This window comes from Bubalus kerabau, chromosome 1 (assembly GCF_029407905.1).
Source record: "Bubalus kerabau isolate K-KA32 ecotype Philippines breed swamp buffalo chromosome 1, PCC_UOA_SB_1v2, whole genome shotgun sequence".
In the NCBI taxonomy this organism is placed as follows: Eukaryota; Metazoa; Chordata; class Mammalia; order Artiodactyla; family Bovidae; genus Bubalus; species Bubalus kerabau.
In genome coordinates, this window is record NC_073624.1 from 142,629,406 (window position 1) to 142,650,823 (window position 21,418).

Below are 21,418 nucleotides of genomic sequence, written 5' to 3' on the forward strand. Positions count from 1 at the left end.
AGAACTCTACAACATGACCCGTCGTCTTTAAAGTGATTGAAGACCATCACTACAGTGCTACTCCAGGTATGTGGCAGACTGAATAGCAAATCCTCTGTACCTTCATTCTAGGCCTCACAATATTCTCACAAAATCCCCCAACCATCTTAGCCTGGAAAGGGGGTGTGGAGAGTTAAAAATTAACTAAGCAAAAGGTATCATGGACAGCAAACAGGAAAAACTTTAAGATATGAGAATTAACAGATAGTTTAACATAGAATAATTAGAAATTGTAAATGTTTAAAAAAATAAAAAGCTTGAAATGTGTAGAAAACAGAATTTATTTTTGCTATTTACAAGAAAGGCAAGCAGAATTAGAAAACAATCAGTTAGAACTTCTAGGTACAAGAAAAGAGACTAGTTGAAAAATATTTTTTTAATTATTTATTTTTTGGCTGCACTTACGCATGTGGGAGCTCAGTTCCCCAACCAGGGCTCGAACCCACGTTCCCCTGCATCCCTGCATTGGAAGCAAGGCATCGTAACCACTGGACCACCAAGAAGTCCCCTTAGTTGAAAATTTCTGATAAGAGCAATGGATGGTTGAAAGGTTATTAAATATCATGGAAAAGAGTAAGCAAAGTACAAGACATGTCAGAGGAAATACAGCACAGAGACAAATCAATAAAACGGTAAAAAATAAATGAAAAGGAGAGTGTGATCAATTGTACTTTAAGTCTAATTCACTAACAAAGGAGAGGGATGGCAACGTCGAGCAAGAAAGCACAGCCCTGCCCCCATGAGTTACATATTCTAGCAGCAGACTGACATTCATCACATAATCACATGAAATATATAGTATTAAAATGTAAAAATTGTAACTGTGACTGATAAAAAACATTACAAAAATTTACTAAGTACTTTTAATTTAGACCATGAGTATAGAGCCCTTCCATTAAGAAATGAAGTAATATCTGAGGTATAAATCAAATTATTTGGGAATGTGTTCTAAAGCTGAGATAAGCCAAAATGCCAAGGCAGAAAAAAACATGCTGTTTTTTAAGGAATTCAAAGAAAATTACGTGGATGAGCTATGAAGAACAATGGGGCAACAGGGGATGGAGATGGGTGGTGAGAAGGGCAAGATCATGCAAAATCTTGCATGTTTACTAAATGGATGTTTGCTCTTTTATTTAAGATTAGAAGACACTTAAGATTTCTAAGGAAAGCAGGTGAAAATTAGATTTTCATTTGGAAAATATATTTGTAACTGACATTTTTTGAGAACCAAAGAATGCTGGGAATTCTTTCTAAAACCATTATCAAAATAACGTTTTTATAGTAATGATGTACTTAACTGTAAACATTAAGTACAAGTTAATCACAAGTACAATAAATGATGTAAAGAAGGTCATTATGAATTCACTGTCCCAGTAGTGAACTTCCCTCTTTTACTAAGTGAGAGAAAAGAGAAAGGCTGTCACCACATACCTTTGATTTTTAGACCTCTGAAATTAATAATGTTATGCTGTTATTTTATGTATTACAATTGAGATGAACATGATGGACAGGGACTTTTATGTAAACTCATATATTTCACTTTCCTCTATTTCTAAAAATAAGTTTACTATTTTAGTTAACTTTTACATTTACTTTCGACTACCTTTATTGTTCAGAGTATATTCTATTTGAATGTTCAATTTCTTTAGTTTATTCTACAATTTTTATCACTTCCTAATCTTTTAGCAATTTGTTAGTACTTTTATATTAATTTTCAAAAATTTAATCTACTTTAATTAAAAAAAACAAACGCCTTATGGAATTTTGCTTAAAAGGGAAATTTAGTTTAAAAAATAAAAAGCATGAAAATGTTTCTCAAATTTCTCTCACATGTGTTGTGACCTACTTTTTTCTCTTTTTATTTTGAAATAATTATAGCTTCATAGGAAACTGCCTAAAACAAAAGTCATCTACTTTCTTAAAACAAGTAACATCTGATAGAACTATAACATAATGTCAAAACCAGGAAACTGATATTGGTACAAACTACAAATCCTATTTCTTCAGATTTACATGTACTCATACCTGTGTGTGTGTACCCGCATGCAATCTATTCAATTTTATCCTATGTCCAGATTCATGTAACCACCACCACAACCATTATATAGAATTGTTCCATTACCAAAAAGATCCCTAGTGCTTTCATACCATTTATAAAAATCTTGAAACAGTGAAAGGTTATAAAGCTCCGTTTGGAAGAGAGAGATTCAGGCAGTCTGTGGATGAAGAAAGGTCAAAGGTTGTGCAGCAGGCAAAAATTTTTTTTGAGGGACAGTTTTATGAGAGTAGCTCTTGGTTTAAGACAAAGACGGAAAGATTCTGTTGAAGCTTTGTTCTGTTTTGTGATTTCTTCTCTAGGTACTTATTCAAAAAAGACAAGTGTATGCTCGTGTGCATTAACTTTTGATAATACGTAACAATGACAGGGATACCAAGTTAGTGGGCTTCCCTGCTGTGGTGGCTCAGATGATAAAGAATCTGCCTGCAATGCAGGAAACCCAGGTTCTATCCCTGGGTTGGGAAGATCCCCTGGAGAAGGAAATGGCAACCCATTCTATATTCTTACATGGAGAATTCCATGGACAAAGGACCCTGGTCAGCTACAGTCTATGGTGTCACAAAGACACTGAGTGAATTACATACCAAGTTAGGAGTAGAGCAGCCTCAGCTTTATTTGTACTACAAAGTGATGAAAATTTTAAAGCAAGCTGACTTAAAGCCCAGTAACACCATAATTTAGCTGAAATAGAAGACTATATGCATCACTGCTCTTCTAAAACAAAATTCATCTGGTGTTTCAAAATTAATGTTCTTCAGACATGCTATGTTTAAATGGACTCCACATACTCCAATGGGAGAAAAAAACAAACCATAAATAGCATTTATTTTAAATTTAAAATTTTAATAGTATTAGGGCTACACCATATATCTGTAGGGAAAACCACCAGACCATACAGGTATGACCTAAATCAAATCCCTTATGATTATACAGTGGAAGTGAGAAATAGATTTAAGGGCCTAGATCTGATTATCATAGAGTGCCTGATGAACTATGGAATGAGGTTCATGACATTGTACAGGAGACAGGGATCAAGAGAATCCCCATGGAAAAGAAATGCAAAAAACCAAAATAGCTGTCTGCGGAGGCCTTACAAATAGCTGTGGAAAGAAGAGAAGCGAAAAGCAAAGGAGCAAAGAAAAGATATAACCATTTGAATGCAGAGTTCCAAAGAATAGCAAGAAGAGATAAGAAAGGCTTCTTCAGCGATCAATGCAAAGAAATAGAGGAAAACAACAGAATGGGAAAGACTAGAGATCTCTTCAAGAAAATTAGAGATACCAAGGGAACATTTAATGCAAAGATGGGCACAATAAAGGACAGAAATGGTATGGACCTAACAGAAGCAGAAGATATCAAGAAGAGATGGCAACAATACACAGAAAACTGTACAAAAAAGAGCTTCATGACCCAGATAATCATGATGGTGTGATCACTCACCTAGAGCCAGACATCCTGGAATGTGAAGTCAAGTGGGCCTTAGAAAGCATCACTATGAACAAAGCTAGTGGAGGTGATAGAATTCCAGTTGAGCTATTTCAAATCCTGAAAGATGATGCTGTGCAAGTGCTGCACTCAATATGCCAGTAAATTTGGAAAACTCAGCAGTGGCCACAGGACTGGAAAAGGTCAGTTTTCATTCCAATCCCAAAGAAAGGCAATGCCAAAGAATGCTCAAACTACTGCACAATTTCATTCATCTCACACGCTAGTAAAGTAATGCTCAAAATTCTCCAAGCCAGGCTTCAGCAATACGTGAACTGTGAACTTCCTGATGTTCAAGCTGGTTTTAGAAAAGTCAGAGGAACCAGAGATCAAATTGCCAATATCCGCTGGATCATGGAAAAAGCAAGAGAGTTCCAGAAAAACACCTACTTCTGCTTTATTGTCTATGCCAAAGCCTTTGACTGTGTGGATCACAAGAAACTGTGGAAAATTCTGAAAGAGATGGGAATACCAGACCACCTGACCTGCCTCTTGAGAAATCTGTATGCAGGTCAGGAAGCAACAGTTAGAATTGGACATGGAACAACAGATTGGTTCCAAATAGGAAAAGGAGTATGTCAAGGCTGTATATTGTCACCCTGCTTATTTAAGTTATATGCAGAGTACATCATGAGAAATGCTGGACTGGAAGAAACACAAGCTGGAATCAAGATTGCCAGGAGAAATATCAATAACCTCAGATATGCAGATGATACCACCCTTATGGCAGAAAGTGAAGAGGAACTAAAAAGCCTCTTGATGAAAGTGAAAGAGGAGAGTGAAAAAGTTGGCTTAAAGCTCAACATTCAGAAAACGAAGATCATGGCATCTGGTCCCATCACTTCATGGGAAATAGGTGGGCAAACAGTGGAAACAGTGTCAGACTTTATTTTTTTGGGCTCCAAAATCACTGCAGATGGTGACTGCAGCCATGAAATTAAAAGATGCTTACTCCTTGGAAGGAAAGTTATGACCAACCCAGATAGCATATTAAAAAGCAGAGACATTACTTTGTCAACAAAGGTTCGTCTAGTCAAGGCTATAGTTTTTCCTGTGGTCATGTATGGATGTGAGAGTTGGACTGTGAAGAAGGCTGAGCGCCGAAGAATTGATGCTTTTGAACTGTGGTGTTGGAGAAGACTCTTGAGAGTCCCTTGGACTGCAAGGAGATCCAACCTGTCCATTCTGAAGGAGATCAGCCTTGGGATTTCTTTGGAAGGAATGATGCTAAAGCTGAAACTCCAGTACTTTGGCCACCTCATGGGAAGAGTTGACTCATTGGAAAAGACTCTGATGCTGGGAGGGATTGGGGGCAGGAGGAGAAGGGGACGACAGAGGATGAGATGGCTGGATGGCATCACTGACTCAATGGACGTGAGTCTGGGTGAACTCCAGGAGCTGGTGATGGACAGGGAGGCCTGGTGTGCTGCGATTCATGGAGGTCGCAAAGAGTCGGACACGACTGAGCAACTGAACTGAACTGAACTGATGTATCTGTACATTACAGTGCTGCATCATAATAAGGACTGCAAAAGACTTTATCTTTTTAATTTGAAAATAACACTTTTGGAGCCCATTTACCAAGAAGGGAGGAAGAAAACTGGGGAATTCTAAAAGGACAATCTGTTAACCAGAGATACCTATGGGAAATATATGAAAGTGAATGAGAAAAGATTATCACTTTTCCATAATTATTTGAACTTTTCAATAGACAGTTCTTTCCACAGTTAACTATACCATGTCTCAAGTTTACTTATCTATAAAATAGGGATAATAAACATATTTACCTCAAAAGGATAACGTAAAAACACTGAAAAAATTCCTGGAAGTTTCTAAGACCTCAAAAATCAAACAATGTTATTATTATTTACACTATTACATGTAAAAAAGTAAAACTTACATCATATGTTTTCAAATAGTAAGTAAAATAAATATACTTTAAAACAGTATTAAGAGAAATCTGCATTTTTCATACAACTCTTCACAGGTGCATTTAAATAATTATGTGTCAGACAGAAGGACTGATTTACAATACTTACATAATGCTTAGCATGCAGCAAACTTTAAAATATATACTGAATGAATTTAATTATCATGTAACATATATATAAAATGCTGCTGCATTTTAAGTTACTTGTGACCATTTATAAAGTAAAAAAATATACAGTGAAAGGAAAGCTACTTTTGTAAAGAGGCAAACATCTAAAACTCAACACCAAAGTAGAGATTTTCCATTCAAGAGCTGAAAATAATTTCTCAAATGAGAACACATGGTAAACAGACAATCATATTTCTGGACAAGAAGAAAATATAATCAACAATATCTATCTATATTTTATATGGCTACCTGCTTTTGGTTGCTTTAAATTATATAGCAATAAAATAAAAATCCCAAGGAATTCCAACTGTTACAAAAAGTACAAACAGATATGGGCAAATACTTATAATGGGAAGGTCAAATTATCAAGAAAATGATTCCAAAATAATTTTAGGATATAAAGGTTTTTAATACATTACTAAACATTCAACATCACAGTAATCTAAATCTATGCACCAATCATTGATGCTGAAGAAACTGATGCTGACTGGTTCTGTGAAGATCTACAACACCTTCCAGAACTAACAAAAAAAACCAGATGTCCTTTTCATCATAGGGGACTTGAATGCAAAAGTAGGAAGTCAAGAGATACCTGGATTAATAGGAAAGTTTGGCTTTGGAGAACAAAATGAAGCAGGGCAAAGGCTAACTGAGTTTTGCCAGAGAATGCACTGGTCATACCAAAACATCCTCTTCCAACAACACAAGAGATGACTCTACATATGGACATCACTAGATGGTCAACACTGAAGTCAGACTGATTATATTACTTACAGAAGAAGATAGAGAAGCTCTATACAGTCAGCAAAAAACAAGACGTGGAAGTGACTGTGGCTCAGATCAAGAACTCATTGCAAAATTCAGGCTTAAACTGAAGAAAACAGGAAAAACCACTAGACCATAAAGGTATGCTGCTACTGCTAAGTCGCTTTAGTCATGTCTGACTCTGTGTGACCCCATAGACGGCAGCCCACCAGGCTCTGCTGTCCACGGGATTTTCCAGGCAAGAGTACCGGAGTGGGTTGCCATTGCCTTCTCCAATAAAGGTATGACCTAAATCAAATCCCTTATGATTATACAGGGTAGGTGATGAACAGATTCAAGGGATTAGATCTGACAGACAAGAGTACCTGAAGAACTACTGATGGAGATTCATATCACTGCACAGGTGGTGGTGACCCAAACTATCCGCAAGAAAAAGAATTGCTAGAAGGCAAGGTGGTTGCCTGAGGAAGTCTTACAAATAGCTTAGAAAAGAAGAGAAGTGAAAGGCAAAAGAAAAAGGGAAAGACACACTCAACTGAATGCAGAGAGTCCCTTGGACAGTAAGGAGATCAAACCAGTCAATCCTACAGGAAATCAACCCTGATGATTAACCGGAAGGACTAATGCGGAAAGCTCCTCCAATACTCTGGCCACCTGATGTGAAGAGCTGACTCACTGGAAAAGACGCTGATGCTGGGAAAGATTAAGAGCAGGAAGAGAAAGGGGCGACAGAGAATGAGATGGCTGGATGGCATCATGGACTCAATGGACGTGTTTGAGCAAACTCAGGGAGATAGTGAAGAACAGGGAAGTCTGGCGTGCTACAGATCATGGGGTGGCAAAGAGTCGGACATAACTGAGCAACTGAAAGATAAATTTTATCCAGAGAATAATTCACTATGACCTATGATGGGACTCTGAGCCACACATTATCACTGTGACCTCCAAAGGAAGTGATAATTAAAAAGTATTAGTCTGACCCTCTGGGAGGGGCTACAGACTAAGTTAGCCATGCGAACAGTTTGTTATGAAGTCCCAGTAAAAACAATCAAAACCAAGGCTTGCCTTAGCTTTTCCTGTTTTACAACTATCCATGCATATTTTTATACACTGTGGTCAAGAAGAAATAATGCTATTCATGATTCCACAGAGAGATGATCAGGAGCTCCATGGGACTCTGTACCTTTGACAGATTTTCATTTATACCTTTTCTCTGCAACAAACTAGGGGCTGGTGCATAACAGTTTTCAGTAAGTTCTGAGCCCCCCCAGCAAGTTACTGAACCTGAGGATAGTTTTCAAAAACCCTTGGATTTGCAGTGGTGTCAGAAGTAAGAGCAGTCTTGTAAAGACTGTTTGTTCAAAACTGTACAGTTAACTGAGCTTAGTGCAGTTGATGTCAGAAGTGTGATGTGCATTACAAATGCTAACTACCTAAACTGTGTAGTCTGGAAGAAAAAGAATGAGAGGGTAGGGGATGATAAACCCTTTAATTCATGGGTGACAAAGGACCATTCATGGTATACAACTGTAGTCAGACAATGATCAGTTAGTAGAGCTAAAAGTTATCAGTGGAATTTAGGAAGGATGAATCTAACTCATAGAGATCTGGCACACTGAATACATAAAGAAATATACAATTTTTAAAACGAGCTAACTATACAATTCCTTGACTATTATTAACAGTAACAGCTAAAAAGAAAGAAAAAGAAACATTAAGCCTGACACCTGGTCAAGCTAGGCAAGAAAAAATTTACTAACTAGAATAAGCAGATTAGAGGGTCTCTCTTCCACGAGGAAAGCAAGGGATGGCAACCAGCCTATAAAAATGAGCTTTTAATGAAATGGGTCAGGCAGACTCAACAAATAATGCCAGTTAGGCACCAGGAGTGGGAAAGAACTTGTACTCTGACTCAAAAGGGCCATCTGACAGACTGAAGTCAAAATAGCCCTGGGAAAATGCCCCTCCATCTTAACCGCACACCCATGGGCTCCCTACAGACCTCTAAACCTACTCAAGTTCCTCTGGGGCACTTGCAATTTATACCAATGCACTATGACTGCCCTTGCCCTATGACTGATCACAATAAGACATATCTTAAAATATACTTCTAATATTAATGTAATTACTATAATTCTCGTTACTCCTTGTGTACTGCCTGTAAGAGAGAAGTAAGCCTTACTATCGACAATATCCAATCCCACACAATGATAAATAGTCTCAGTACACGCTTGTGAACTGAGTGACACAGAGTGACTGTTTCAAACTGACTTAAGAATTCCAATAAAATGAGTAAGGGCCAATTGTAACTAAGCCTGTTCATAACAGTATCTGATATATTGCACAAGAGTCAATTCTGTTAGCAGCATAGCAAATTCCTCTGCAATACAGACTGATCAGAGTCGAACACTACTGATCAACTAACACTTTCATATATGAATATGTGTGTGTGTGTATACATGTGTATGTTTGTATAAAATTCTCTATTACACCTTACCACACTGTAAAGTGTAAGGTAAACATAATTCCATGTGCTATAAAGTAGAACCTTGTTGCTCTGAGGTTTTTATCTATAAATTTTGTTGCTTAACCTTTACAACTCTACATAGTAAGTACTATTATTATGAAGGTAGTGAGACATAAGGAGAATAAATTATTGAAGTTTATCCAGATACTAAGAATAAAGGGTACAACAGAGGTTTGAAACAGGAAGTCCAGCATCAAGGCTTATGTTCTTTAATACACTGCCTTCCTACATGGCTGCTAGACTCCTGTTGTCTTTTTCAGCCAACTGCATTCTCGAAATCTATTTTAGAAGACCCCTAAGGTCATATCATGCTATGTAAACTTCTGGGCAAATAGTAATTCAGACAGAATTAAAAACAAATCTCACATAATACTTATTATATTTTACTTGGTCATTGTTTCAATCGTTAATTTTATCAGAAAATCTTAATTCTTTGAACTGTTAAAAACAGATATTAAAAATGCTGCATTAATATAAAAAGTAGATATTAAAATATATCAACAGAAACTTAAAACAAATAAACTAACTCATTTGAATAAAACTATTTCCAAAATAAAACTGCCAGATAAATATTACATTAGAATTTCTACTTTCTTGGGAAACAACAGTTGTTTTCATTAAAAAGAAATTATCATTAGGCATTAACCTTCCATTTTGAAGGATGATTTTAATTACTCTATAATACTTTAATACATATTGATAATTTTAACACCACTATAATCAAGATGTTTCTACTTAAATTTTATTTGTTCATGTTTCTCTATTCTTATTTATAATCTTAAAGCTGCATAATCTCTCAGATTATCTTCCAATCCCAAAGAAGGGCAATGTCAAAGAATGTTCAAACTACTGCACAATTGCACTAATCTCACACACTAGCAAAGTTAATTCTCAAAGTTCTCTAAGCCAGGCTTCAACACTATGTGAACCATGAACTTCCAGATATTCAAGCTGGATTTAGAACAGGCAGAGGAACCAGAGATCAAATTGCCAACATTCGTTGGATCATTGAAAAAGCAAGATTTCCAGAAAAACATCTACTTCTGCTTTACGGATTATACCAAAGCCTTTGACTGTGTAGATCACAACAAGTTGTGGAAAATTCTTCAAGAGATGGGAATACCAGACCACCTGACCTGCCTCCTGAGAAATCTGTATGCAGGTCAAGAAGCAACAGTTAGAACTTGATATGGAACAACAGACTGGTTCCAAATAGGAAAAGGAGTACATCAAGGTTATATATTGTCCCCCTGCTTATTTAACTTATATGCAGACTACATCATGCGAAACGCTGGGCTGGAAGAAGCACAAGCTTGAATCAAGATTGCCAGGAGAAATATCAATAACCTCAGATATGCAGATGACACCACCCTTATGGCAGAAAGTGAAGAGGAACTAAAGAGCCTCTTGATGGAAGTGAAAGAGCAGAGTGAAAAAGATGGCTTAAAGCTCAACATTCAGAAAACCAACATCATGGCATCCGGTCCTGTCACTTCATGGCAAATAGATGGGGAAACAATGGAAACAGTGACAGACTTTATTTTGAGGGACTCCAAAATCACTGCAGATGGTGATCACAGTCATGAAGTTAATTAAAAGATGCTTACTCCTTGGAAGAAAAGCTATGCCCAACCTAGACAGTATATTAAAAAGCAGACACATTACTTTGCAGACAAAGGTCCATCTAGTCAAAGCTATGGTTTTTCCAGTAGTAATGTATGGATGTGAGAGCTGGACTATAAAGAAAGCTGAGTGCCGAAGAACTGATGCTTTTGAATTATGGTGTTGGAGAAGACTCTTGAGAGTCCCTTGGACTGCAAGGAGATCCAACCAAGGAGATCAGTCCTGGGTGTTCACTGGAAGGACTGATACTGAAGCTGAAACACCAATACTTCGGCCACCTGATGCGAAGAACTGACTCACTGGAAAAGACCGTGTAGTTGGGAAAGACTGAAGGCCAGAGGAGAAGGTGACGACAGAGAATGAGATGGCTGGATGGCATCACCAACTTGATGGACATGAGTTTGAGCAAGCTCTGGGAGTTGGTGATGGAACGCCAGGGAAGCCTGGCGTTCTGCAAGCCATGGGTTCGCACAGAGTTGGACACAACAGAATGACCGAACTAACTAATCTCTCAGAATATTAATTCAACACCACTCACAAATTTTCAGACATTTGTTTCCTTTTTTCTTCTCTAATAGGACTTAATGAACAACTTTCTGCACATAAAATTATGTCTTTAATTTTTCTATCTGCATGCCTGTCTAACTTATCCTAGGTATCTGATAAACAATGGAACTAAAATTATTTTTAATTATTAAAAAAAATTTTACTTTTTAATAATTATTTTATAAGGATAATTTCCTAAGAGAAGAATTAATCAAAGAGTAGAAACTTATTTATGGTTCTTGTAACTTAATACTTTGCCCCCAAATAATGTCATTTGATGACACACAAGAAATGAAAGACATGTTTATTCACTGGAATCCTTCTTAGTATTAGACTTTTTCATTTAAAAAGTTTAATCCTTTACTATACATAATTTAATCTCATAAAATGCTTTATCTTCCTGAGAAATAATAATCCTAAAGGTATATTATTTCAATGTTTATGAAGTACAAAGAACTGTAAAACTAAGAATTCTAATTCTAAAATGCAATGATCAATATGTAAAAACTCTCAAAATGAATTTATGTCAAAGCTCAATTCACAGAATATGGCGTATCTTCACATTTCAATAAAATTTGGTTAAAGTCATAATCTAACCAAGTCTGGAAACGTAAGAGCTGAACATAAATGCCAAGTGTGTCCCAAAGAGAGGTGAATTCTATTCTACCTTGAGAGGGTTTCTTTCAAAATAGAAAGCAAGTAAAAAGCATTTTCATTAGGCAAAATAAGCAAAAGGAAATATACTGATGAAGGTTTACGTGCTTATGATCCGATCACAACTCCTGGTCAAACCAATCCAGAATAACCTATTTAGTGAAGGAAAAGTTGCAATGGAATAAAAGAGAAGTCAGAGCTTCTTAAAACTCATTCCAAAAATTCAGATAATCATTTTAGATTGGAAAATTTAGTTGACAGTGAAGATATTTCATTTCCCCCTATGAAAACTTAAGGAATCACATTCACATTTGATTAGAAAAAGGGTATTTATTCTAAACATTTTTGCTGTTTATTTTTAACTACTTGCCATGTTCAACACTTGTAACTGACATTACCATAACTGGCTGATGACGCTCTCTTATACTTTGATCTTAGCATAAAGTAACAGGCAGGAAATCTGCTGTAACTCCTAGTGGGGTTCTTTTTCAGTAGCTGGGATAGAGTAAATTCATCACTTTAAGCATTTACTCACTGTCTTAATATGGGTAAGGTACTCTGCTAGAGTCCTAGGATGATACAAAGATGACCATGACATGATCCTGTCCTCAAAGAACTTACAATCTATTAGAGAAAGACAGACATGTAAACAAATAAGTATTATACAAAGTAGAATGTGCCAGGTGTTAAAACACAGTTACAAAATCCATGTTCTAAAAGAGCACAAGATAGTGAAATTAATTCTGGATGGGGAAGTCTGGAAGACTGGGCCAGCAGAAAGTAGCAGAAAACTCAGCCCCTTAGAAAATGCAGCAGTGTTACAGCCCAGCTAGGTTAGGGTCAAAGCCCCACTCCCCACAGAAGGTTTTCCTAAAGGAGATGGAGCCAGGGCCCTAACCCAGTTAGGTAGGCAACTCGTTGATTTCAATTATGAATGCAACACTTTCTTTCCCTGGTGCAGATAAATGGGATTTCATGAGTATTTTATTTCATTAAAAAATAAAATAAATTTAACAACATATTAAGTAACTTACATAAAAATGTAAGTTACCCTGGCCTCCATCATCAGAATGGCCTCAGGTGGTACCCTGATCATACAGGACCAAGCAGAAAGACAGACACCATTTCAGTGTGTTATATATGCAGTGCTTCAATACATGTTATGCTATTGAGATCTTGGGAAGAAAGATGAAAGAGACAAGAGACACTTTCAGAGAAGTAACCTGGGTATTATTATACTATACCACTTTTGAAGTTTTACTTTAAAAATTTTAATGTAAACTTTAGAATAGGTTAATGAGATAACAGGATTTTTCTTTTAAGTCATGATTCCAAAAACCAGCTGGTATATTTGCTGGTTTCTATTGATTTCTTAGAATAAGGAGTAAACCAGATAACACAACCAATACGTAATATTTAACAGGTACCACACGGGGTGTGAAAACAACTGCAAAGAAGATAACACAAACATGTTTAGGTACAGAAGAACAAGAAAGCAAGGATCTTGTGCCAACAATTACAAACATTAAATCTGTAGAGAATTAGAAACAAGACTAACGCTCCACTATGTTCATCCAATTGCCCCCTCACATGTTTCCCTAAAATAACTCCAATTTGCATGCACAGTATTTTATTACGCTATATGAATTCTCAAATTCAGAAATTCGTAACTACTGGTTGTAGATCTCCTTAAATAAGTTTCATTTTAGTGAACAGATAAACAACAGAATTTTAGTCACCTATATTACACATAAATGAATGTTTACAAAGTCTTAAAGTTAAAATGATTATTTTCTAGGCTATACCATCCATTCTGATTTTTATTATTTGTTCTATTAATTTTTACAGCATCCTGGAACAAATAAAGGAAACAGAAAGGAAGACACTTCCTATCTGAATTAAAAAAGACATTACATTAGACAGACTTTCTTTAAATATAATAAACATACAATTCAAAAAGACTTTCTCTCCTAAAATGAGCTGACAAACAAAAAACAAATATATCTGTAATAATATTTTAAATATATTAAAAAAAAACACAAAACATATTAGAAAAACACAAAACTCTAACACGTAATTGAAAATACAGTTCACAAAAGTACAAGTGGCTGATAAATACGAAAAAAAATATTCATCCTATTAAAGAAATGCAAATTAGAAGATACAAAAAAACAACACAATTTGTTCCTGAATTGTAAAAATCCCCCCTTTTAAAATGTTTGGGTTTTAAAACAAGATGTTCTGAAAACAAGTAATCAATGCTTATAGGGAAGGAGTTGGAGGCTTAAGAGTCAGGGAGGGATGAGAATAATCATTTACTGGGGACAATGGAAGTTAAGTATAACTTTTAAATAATTTGTGTAGAGTATCATATTTTAGATTTTGTTGTTTTCAGGTTCATACCCTTTAGATTCTATTACTGTGAATCTAAACTTTAAAAATAATCAGATTCAGACAAAGATTTATATATTTATAACAATGACACTGATTACACTTTTTTCTAATAACAAAAATTCAGAAAAAACTAAATCACCAAACTAATTACCAAATAGCTGTGAAGAGAAGTGAAAAGCAAAGGAGAAAACGAAAGATATAAGCGTCCGAATGCAGAGTGCCAAAGAATAGCAAGAAGAGATAAGAAAGCCTTCCTCAGCGGTCAATGCAAAGAAATAGAGGAAAACAACAGAATGGGAAAGACTAGAGATCTCTTCAAGAAAATTAGAGATACCAAGGGAACATTTCATGCAAAGATGGGCTCAATAAAGTACAGAAATGGTATGGACCTAACAGTAGCAGAAGATATTAAGAAGAGGTGGCAAGAATACACAGAAGAACTGTACAAAAAAGAGCTTAATGACCCAGATAATCACGATGGTGTGATCACTCACATAGAGCCAGACTTCCTGGAATGTGAAGTCAAGTGGGCCTTAGGAACCATCACTACAAATAAAGCTAGTGGAGGTGATGGAATTCCAGTTGAACTATTTCAAATCCTGAAAGATGATCTGTGAAGGGCTGCACTCAATATGCCAGTAAATTTGGAAAACTCAGCAGTGGCCACAGGACTGGAAAAGGTCAGTTTTCATTCCAATCCCAAAGAAAGACAATGCCAAAGAATGCTCAAACTACAGCACAATTGAACTCATCTCACACGCTAGGAAAGTAATTCTCAAAATTCTCCAAGCCAGGCTTCAGCAATACGTGAACCGTAAACTTCCAGATGTTCAAGCTGATTTTAAAAACAGCAGAGGAACCAGAGATCAAATTGCCAACATCCACTGGATCATCGAAAAAGCAAGAAAGCTCCAGAAAAATATCTATTTCGGCTTTACTGACTATGCCAAAGCCTTTGACTGTGGAGATCACAAAAAGCTGTGGAAAATTCTTCAAGAGATGGGCATGCCACACCACCTGACCTGCCTCCTGAGAAACCTGGATGCAGGTCAGGAAGCAACAGTTAGAACTGCACATGGAACAAGACTGGTTCTAAATAGGAAAAGGAGTATGTCAAGGCTGTATATTGTCCCCCTGCTTATTTAACTTATATGCAGACTACATCATGCGAAATGTTGGGCTGGAAGAAGCACAAACTTGAATCAAGATTGCTGGGAGAAATATCAATAACCTCAGATACACAGATGACACCACCCTTATGGCAGAAAGTGAAGAACTAAAGAGCCTCTTGATGGAAGTGAAAGAGCAGAGTGAAAAAAGTTGGCTTAAAGCTCAACATTCAGAAAACTAACAACTTGGCATCTGGTCCCGTCACTTCATGGCAAATAAATGGGGAAACAATGGAAACACTGACAGACTTTATTTTGGGGGGCTTCAAAATCACTCCAGATGGTGATTGCATCCATGAAGTTAAAAGACACTTGCTCCTTGGAAGAAAGCTAAGACCAACCGAAACAGCATATTAAAAAGCAGACACATTACTTTGCAGACAAAGGTCCATCTAATCAAAGCTATGGTTGTTCCAGTAGTCATGTATGGATGTGAGAGCTGGACTATAAAGAAAGCTGAGTGCTAAAGAATTGATGCTTTTGAACTGTGGTGTTGGAGAAGACTCTTGAGAGTCCCTTGGACTGCAAGCAGATCCAACCAGTCCATCCTAAAGGAAATCAGTCCTGAATATTCATTGGAAGGACTGATTCTGAAGCTGAAACACCAATACTTTGTCCATCTGATGCAAAGAACTGACTCATCTGAAAAGACCCTGATGATGGGAAAGATTGAGGGCAGGAGGAGAAGGGGACGACAAACGATGAGATGGCTGGATGGCATCACCGACTCGATGGACATGAGTTTGAGTGAACTCCGGGAGTTGGTGATAGACAGGGAGGCCTGGCGTGCTGCGATTCATGGGGTCTCAAATAGTCAGACAGGACTGAGAGACTGAACTAAACTGAAATTACCAAACACTAGGTAAATGGATTATCACAGGATACAATATTAGGCAGCCATTAAAAACTGAGGAGAAATAAACAGAATGAAACATTAACTAATAGAAAACCCAGGACCTACTTTCTTTTTTTTCCAGGATCTACAATTTTAGTGAAGCCTCAGCTAAAACTAATGATTAAAAGAAAGCCTTGATTTTGTATCCTGCTGCTCTGCTGAATGCATTAGTTTTTTCTTTTTTTAAGTTTTTATGTGGACCATTTTTCAAGTTTGTATTGAATCTGTTACAATATTGCTTTGTGTTTTGGTTTATTTTTGGCCATAGGCATGCAGGATCTTAGCTCCCTGACCAGGAATTTAATCCACACCCTTTGTACTAGAAGGTGAAGAGTTAACCACTGGACAGTGCGGGAAGTCCCTCATTAACTAGCTTTCACATTTGTGCATGGTATGACCACACAAAGTCATACCGTTGCCAAACAAAACTTTTACTACTTATTTTCCAAACTTAGATCCTTTTTTCCCCGTTATCTAAGTATCATCCTGTCTTGGTCTGGAAAAGTTTCCAGGTTTTCACAATTAATCTGTTAGCTAAGAAGAAAGATATAAAATCAGCACATGAAAGTCAACTACATTTCTATACTCTAGTAATGAAAAATATGAAAATAAAATTAACAAAACAATTCCATTTACAGTAGCATTGAAAAAGCTGAATTATGTAGGAATAACCATAGAGGGAAAACACTGGTACACTGAAAACTACAAAACACTGCAGTGTGTTAGTCGCTCAGTCATGTCCGACTCTTTGCGACCCATGGACTGTAGCCCACCAGGCTCCTTTGTCCATGGAATTCTCCAGGCAAGAATACTGGAGTGGGTGGCCATTTCCTTTTCCAGGGGATCTTCTGGACCCAGGGACAGAACCCACATCTCCTAGGTCTCCTCATTGCAGGCAGATTCTTTACCATCTGACTACCAGGGAAGCCCATAAAACACTGCTAACAGAATTGAAAAGACACAGAAAATAAATGGAAAGATATGTGTTCATGGACTGGAAGGCTTATTAAGAGATCAATACTGTCCAAAGTGATCCACACAGTCAATGCAATTCCCATGAAAAGCCCCACATTTCTTGCAGAAATAGACCCATCCTGAATCTGAAATGGAATCCCCAGGGACACCAAACAGCCAAAACAATCTTCAAAATAAACAAAGTTGAGGGACTTACACTTCCTGATTTCAAAACTTTCTATAAACTAACACTGAGCAGTGTGGTATTGGCATAAAGGGAGATACACATAACAAAGAAACTGAATAAAGACCAGACATAAAATCTTATGTATATGGCAAAAAAAGTTTTTATAATAGTGTCAAGAATATTCAATGGAGAAAGGACAGTGTTTTTAACAAACGATGGTGGGAAATGGAATATTCACTAACAGGAATAGTAGTGAGCCTTATCTAATGCGCATACAAAAATTAACTCAAGATGGATCAACAGACTACATATAAGACTTAAAACATTCAAATTCTTAAAAAACATGACAAAAACTTGATGACAATGAAATTGGCAGTGATTTCTTGGATATAACACCAAAGGCAAAGGTAAGAAAACAAACAGTGGACAAATTTAACTTACTGAAAATTTTAAAATTTTGTGCATGGAAAGACACTATCACCATGTAAAAAGACAACCCACAGAATGGTAGAAAATATGTTGCAGATCAAATCTAATAAGAAATCAAAATCCAGAATACTACAGAGAACCCCTAAAATTCAGTAACACAGAAACAAACAATCCCATTCAAAAATGGGCAAAAAATTTGAAGAAGCATTTTTCAGCAGATATACAAATGCCCAATAAGCATATGAAAAGATGTTCAACATCACTAATCATTAGGGAAATGCAAATGAAAACAACAAGGAGATTATCACCTCAAACTCATTAGGATGACTATTACAAAAACTTGAGGGGAGCAAGAGGTGGCTAGAATGTAAAGTAATACGGCTGCTCTGACAGTCGCTGCAAAATAAATTAAAAGACACAATTACCATATAATCCAGCAGTTACACTTCTGAATATTTACCCCAAAGAAGTGAAAGCATGGTCTCCAAGAGATAGATGTAACCCTAAGAGCACAGCAGCATTCTTCACAATAGCCAAGCGGTGGAAGCAATACAAGTATACACCAACAGACAAATCACTGAACATGATATAGTATATACATACAATGGAATACCATTCAGCCTTATACCACAAAGGAAGGAAATTCTAACACAGGTTACAACACAGATGAACATTGCAGACATGCTAAGTGAAATAAGTCAGTCACAAAAAGACAACTGCTGTAAGATTCCACTTATGTAAGGTACAGCAGAGTCAAAATCATGAAGACACAAAGCAAAATGATGGTTCCTAGGGTCTGAGAAAAGGAGGGAATAGGGGTTAACGTTTAATGGATATAGAGTTTCAGTTTTGTAAGATGGAATAATTTCTGTACACTGAAATACAGTGTGAATGTAGTTAATACCACTGAACTTTAAACTTAAAAATTAGTAAAATGGAAAATTCTATGTTAAGCACATTATACCACAATTCCAAAACACTATTTAATTCTATGCTTGAAAAAAAAGAAAGCAGAGACATATACTGTTTAAGAAAATATGTCAACGAATTAAGTTAGAAATATTCCTTGGAGGCAGAAATAGAATGATTATGATTTTCTAGTTTACACTATTTAGCACTTTCTAAGTTTTTTACAATGTGTGAAAGTGAAAGTGTTAGTCACTCTGTTGTGTCCGACTCTTTGTGACCATGGACTGTGGCCCATCAGGCTTCTCTGTCCATGGGATTCTCCAGGCAAGAACACTAGAGTGGGCTGCCATTTCCTTCTCCAGTACTTTTTTTTATTTAAAAAATAAGTTGAATTTTTTAAAGTTTGGTGTTTATTTAAGTAGTTTTGTGGGGTTAAAAGATTTAACAGAAACAAATTTGTAGAATATGATAAAATTATTATTAAATAGTATTTCCTATTAGAAACTTTCTCCAAAATGAGTAATTTATAAATATACATTAGGAATTCACCTTAATTTTAACTGTCTCTAAGAAAAGGCAAAGATTTTTCTAAAGTTCTGTCTATTCTTTAACTATGTTCCCAGGGAATACTTTCTGGTATTATTAATATTACTGCTTTTGAAACTTTTCATTCAAAATTCACATATATGTGATAATTACAGATTTCATCCAATTTTTGAGTTGTTTATAAAATTAGAAAGCATACTAGTGATGGTTTAAAAACTTCATATTATCAATCCAAAAGACAGAGGATGAGACAGTTGGATGACATCATCAACTCAATGGACATGAGTCTGAGCAAACTCTAAGTGATAGTGAAGGACAGGGAAGCCTGGCGCACTGCAGTCCACAGGGTTGCAAAGAGTCAGTCACGACTTAGCGACTAAACAATAAAACACTCCTTCAACAAATATTTTTTAAAAATCTATCTTACTGAATAATATTGTCTTCTTTATTTTCCTAGAATATTCAAACTATCCTATCAAAACTATAGCTCATAAATATTACCTTTCATCTTTCCATATTATATTCTTTTTAAAATGCCTTTAATTCATTTTATTCTCTCTCTTCTTCCCTCCCAATCTTTGCTTTTTATCCACTTACCTCCTTACACTTTTAAATGGTTAACTAAAACAAAATTTAAAGCACTCCGATTGCCAACAAATTAAACTATCCTTCTATGTAGTTAATTAATGTTGAAAAATTTCTAAAAGTATCTTTATATATACCAAACACCTAAATTAGTGTTTCAATGCCTTTAACATATTTCTTTGATATTAATATAAGAAAATTATTTTATTCAAACTGAATAATTATTAAATGCTGAATACTCTTCCAGAAAACAGGGATAATAATGGCTAAAGAGATGTGACTTTTCCCCTACAGAATTAATGATGAGAATTCACTGCAATCTATTGTTTTCTTAAATGGAGTATCTCCTGATATGAAGTAATTTTTTCTTACTACCTTAAAATCCACAATTGACCCTTAAACAACATGGGGGTTACAACTCAACCCACAAACCAGTTTAAAGTACATGTATATAACTTCTCAATTCATTCTCCATGTCTGTGGTCCCCCATTTGTAGAGTCAACCAACTGCAAATAGTGTAGCATAGGAGTACATATTTATTAGAAAAAAATCCACATACAAGTTGACTCGCACAGTTTAAATCCATGTTGTTCAAGGATCAAATGTAATTCTTCCATAAATATCAGATATTATCCACAATGATTCACTCAATTTTGACAAAATTTAACAAAGAAAACCATATGCTACTTAATGATTTATAAAAAGTAACCCACAAAGTGTCATTCAGAAAAATTCTTTCACATTGCATACAAATCAGTCAACTATCCCTAAGCAGTCATCACTTCAATTTATGTTTCCCCTAAAAAACAGAATGAACTATTTGTGGACGAAATATGCTGAAAGAGTATTAACAAAAAGACATAAAAATGTTTGAGAAAATGGAAGTAGTATTTTGAAATATCTGCCAGCTACTTCAGAGCTTTGTTATTTTTGTCTAGTGGCTAAGTTGTGTCCAACTTTTTGTGATGCCATGGACTGTAGCCTGCCAGGCTCTTCTGTCCATGGGATTTTCCAGGCAAGAATATTGGAGTGGCTTGGCATTTCCTTCTCCAGGGCATCTTCTCAACCTAGGGATCGAGGTTTCTCCTCAATCGAGGTTTCTCCATGTTTCTTGCATTGGTGGGGAGAAGCCACTTCTCAGAAATATTAATCTTTCATCACTAAGAAAGCTCAAAACTTATATTTAGCTCTTAATTCTTTTAAAACAAACAACTGAAAATTATTAATGACATAAGGAATATAGATCTTACCAATGCAGGCCACTGAATCTGTTTGCTCTTTGATCCCTGAGTCTGGCTAGGGTTGATCCTTCTGGCCCAGATTAAGTGGTATTCCACCAAGAAGGTTGAAAAATCTTCATAAACTTTAACCCACTCTCGTTTATCCCACTCAAGATCATCAAATTCCACATACACCTAGGAAAAGAAAATAAAACTCATAAGCAATGGAGAGTGTGATATTTTAAAATTTAAGCCATGAAGTTAAATTACAAAAGCCATTAACAAATTCATTATTCAAATTAACAGTTCTCTTAAAAATCATTTTTATCTCTC

The 21,418-nt window shown here is 36.0% G+C and overlaps 1 protein-coding gene across 8 annotated transcripts in view; it reads right to left on the bottom strand.

Annotated features, from left to right (window-relative positions):
* The window catches only part of JMJD1C (jumonji domain containing 1C), a 317,588-nt gene that overhangs the window by 162,169 nt on the left and 134,001 nt on the right, over positions 1 to 21,418 (bottom strand). For all 8 annotated transcript variants that reach the window (XM_055590393.1, XM_055590424.1, XM_055590377.1 and 5 more), the window contains exon 2: positions 21,116 to 21,280. Coding sequence is in view for 6 of the 8 variants with exons in the window: in XM_055590377.1 (XP_055446352.1) it covers positions 21,116 to 21,280 (165 nt within the window). In the remaining 2 variants the exon portion in view is untranslated. The remainder of the gene's footprint in view (positions 1 to 21,115; positions 21,281 to 21,418) is intronic.